At 35.5% G+C, this 3,558-nt stretch overlaps 1 protein-coding gene and 1 long non-coding RNA gene across 2 annotated transcripts; both read right to left on the reverse strand.

Annotated features, from left to right (window-relative positions):
• Window positions 1–201: 201 nt before the first annotated feature.
• Window positions 202–874, reverse strand: LOC110710339. The gene is made up of 3 exons (XM_021888958.1): window positions 862–874; window positions 533–820; window positions 202–440 (listed from the first exon to the last, which is right to left on the reverse strand). Exons 1-3 carry the CDS (start codon window positions 872–874, stop codon window positions 241–243), a joined length of 501 nt encoding a protein of 166 aa, XP_021744650.1. The 3' UTR covers window positions 202–240.
• A 41-nt stretch (window positions 875–915) lies between these two features.
• Window positions 916–2,038, reverse strand: LOC110705698. The gene is made up of 3 exons (XR_002508119.1): window positions 1,950–2,038; window positions 1,099–1,217; window positions 916–1,007 (listed from the first exon to the last, which is right to left on the reverse strand). It is a non-coding gene; the product is annotated as an uncharacterized LOC110705698 (long non-coding RNA).
• Between the last annotated feature and the right edge of the window lie 1,520 nt (window positions 2,039–3,558).

Genomic DNA, 3,558 nt, shown 5'->3' on the forward strand with positions numbered 1-3,558 from the left:
ACCTGAAAAATCAGGTCCGGTCTAGGTTTGGACCTGAATGGACCTGTTTTGTGATTTTTTCGTTTTTTTTTTATTTTTTTTAATAAAAAAACTTGTTGGACCTGCATATGGACCTGCGTATGGACCTGTTTTGTGATTTTTAGACCTGTTGCATAATTAAATAACTACATACAAACCAAAATTATTAATCACAAAAGTACAAAACTACATAAAGTCTATAAAAGTATAAAGTCCCAATTCTCAAACACCAAAAATACCAAAAAAAAAAACATAAATTCGATATGAAGTACTTTTGGCTATCTGAAACACAGGAAACACTCTCTTATTATCCTTCATGCTGCGCCTATAACACTCTGCCATCTTGGAAGCCCTTTTCTTTTCTCCAGGTTTAAGATCCCGCCTATTCGATATGAAGTACTTTTGGCTTTGAGGAAATTTTCCTGCATCATGGCCATCAAATTATAATACAGTAATACATATATGAATTCAAATTATAGACAAACTCTAATGAGGAATGACTAGTTTGTATTACCTTCACTTGAGCTTCCTCTTCTCTCCCTCTTTTCTTCCGTTATTACATGACTTACATCCTCAGTCTCTTCTTCGTCTTCCTTCCACAAAGAATAATCCTCTGATGATGAGTCACAAATCTCAATTTCTTCTTTAGCCACACTACCATGGTTGATGTGGAGATTACTTGTACAAGAGAATCTTCTTGAGATTGAATTGGAATTAATGGAAAAGTGACAACCCTCTTTCTCGCAACCACTCTTGTCAAACACTAACACCTCAAACGAGGAGTCTCCAACAAAACGAAACACTAAGAAGTCATTTGTTTCCACTCCATTGTCACGAACAAACTGTTTCCATCCATCTGTAAACACCAATGGCCTTTCATCATATGTACTCGAGAGTCTGATTTTCCATTTGTGTTTACTTGGCGCTATAAGTGTACACCACGGGGAGAGTTTCTCCTTGAAACACTCCATGAACTTCTGAGGAATATTCTGCAAGAAATGTTCACCAAAAAATTCAATCAAGTGAGCTAATATATATTAATAATATAAGTGCAGTTGCTTTTATAACATATTTTCCTACCATTTGGTGCTCAAAATCGCCATACATGACCTTGAAGAATTGGTGTTTTGTTGCAGGAAGTTCAGACCAATAATTATAATTCTCCGCAATTTTACAGCCTTCGCATTTCTTCCCCATAACTGCAATGATAAATTTAGGTGACACCGAACATAGAAATAACATAGAAATTCAGACATTATTCATGTTCCCATATTATATGTCAGAATTTACTCAAACTCCTGAAGAATTGGTGCTAAATTGTAAGGAATTCAGACCAATATTTATAGATCTGCTATTTCTCAACTAGTGCATTTTTCTGCAATGATAAGTTTATGCAACAACACTTATATAATGACTAATAACATAGAATTTATGCATCCGAATGCATAAAATCAACTATTCAATTTGAAGCCATGCCAAAGGTCAATGCAAAGTACTAGATAAACACTAGACTACTAGATGTTTACAATCTAATCACTACTTTCTCTGCTCTTCTGATTTTATTAAACCCTAAAACCCTAAACTTTAAACTAAAAAAAACCAAAAAAAAAACATAAATTCGAAGATAAACCATAATTGTTATCAATTCTAAACATTAAACCCTAAAACCCTAAACTTTAAACTAAAAAAAAACCAAAAAAAAAAACATAAATTCGAAAGAAATTCGAAAATAAACCAAAAAAGAAAAACATAAATTCGAAAACATTGAAGTAAAAAAAAGAAATTCAACATGCAAACATCAAATAATCATTATAAGCAATTGAAACATGAATAAACATATAAATTCTAACACTTAATTCATTATTTCGAATACAAAATACCCAAACATAATTAGATAATTTAGATTTACATTAAAAAAAAAAATAACTTACCGGAGAAATGGAAAATCGCGCAGTAGCTGTCTCATGCGGTGGTCGGTGGGCGCCTGGGCTTCGCCTGAGAGAGTGAGGAAGGCAGGAGGTGTCGGTGGTGGGCGTTGTCGCGTTGGGCTGAGACTGGAGACAGTGAGCGTGAGGGAGAGGGGGACACAGCCTGTTTGTTAGGGTTAGAATGAAATGAAAGAGAACTGAAGCTTCACTCAAGCAGCAGCGTTATTTTGATTTTTGAATTTTTTTTTTTTTTTTTTTTTTAAAATACAATTTTTCCGGGTTTCAGGTCCGGACCTGAAAACCCCGGGTTTAGACCGGGTCCGGACCGGAACCGGGAACCTTGATTTTTAAGGACCGGGACCGGACCTGAATCAACAGGTCCAGGTCAGGTCCGGTCCGGATCAGGTCGGTTCAGGTCCGGTTTCAGGTCCGGTCCAGTTTTTGTACACCCCTAATCCTAGGCATGATACTAACAAGACTAATAACAAACCCTAGCATGTCACTAAGCAATAAAAATCAAAGCTTTAGCCCTAACATGATACTAACATGAACATTAGAAAGAGAAAAAGAAGCATCGCAGGAATAACAATTGTCATATTTGATATTATAACCTTTTTCCTAAACATGATACTAGGAAGATCAAAACGCCCTAACATGACATTAGGAATCATAATAACAATCTAGACGTGATTTCTATCTCATAATTAACAATGCAAATAATTAAAGCACTTACTTGGATACCTCGTACCTCTTTCTAATAACAAAATACACACGTTAGTAACTTCAAGGAAAATAATAAAATCAACAATTAAATTAAATAATTGAAATAGATATTTGGGACCAAACCCTCAGAAATTAAAACCTTTCACGTTTAGGGCGAAGGCAACTTCGAACTTGGCTAGGTGTTTCTAGATCTTGTGAATGCAAAATTGTGTTTGCAAAAGGCTAGTTTAGAAAAGAGAGAGAGAGAGAGTAAGCTTTAGCTTAGAGAGAGAAGAGAATTAAAAAACTAGAGAGTTGATGATCGAAAACGGAGGTTTTAGGAGGCTATTTATAGAGAAAATCAGCCGGATATGATAAAAAACGAATCAGAGTTTCGAAAAGAATAAAACATGACTGCAGTGCAAACCACAGGATCTGGCGCCAGACGCCAGACGTAGCGCCGGACGCTAGACTCTAGCGCCAAGCATTGGACTCTGGCGCCAGGCGTCGGTCTTGTCGCTAGGCGTTGGAATCCAGTTTTCCACGTGTTTTCTTATTTTGATAAAATTTAACCGTACGAGAGGGCAAAATTGTATTTTCCTTAAAAACACTTCTTTTATTCTGATTAAAACTCTAAAAAGTCAACTAAAGTAAATTTATCAACGATTATTAAATTAGGAATGAAAAGAACCTTCTAGAAGAATCTAGAAGACTATAATCAATTCTAATTGCATTAGGAATGATAAATTAATATTAGGCCCTCCACTAGATCATTGGGCCATATATAAATATCAAACCGGGCCCAGTTTAGTAATTTGGCCATAACTTCCTCATTATTCATCGAAATTGGGCTTATAATATATCGTTGGAAATCTCTTTTCGAACTTGACCCAACTACACCATTATTGGA

The sequence above is a fragment of the Chenopodium quinoa genome, unplaced genomic scaffold (genome assembly GCF_001683475.1).
Source record: "Chenopodium quinoa cultivar QQ74 unplaced genomic scaffold, ASM168347v1, whole genome shotgun sequence".
NCBI lineage: Eukaryota > Viridiplantae > Streptophyta > Magnoliopsida > Caryophyllales > Amaranthaceae > Chenopodium > Chenopodium quinoa.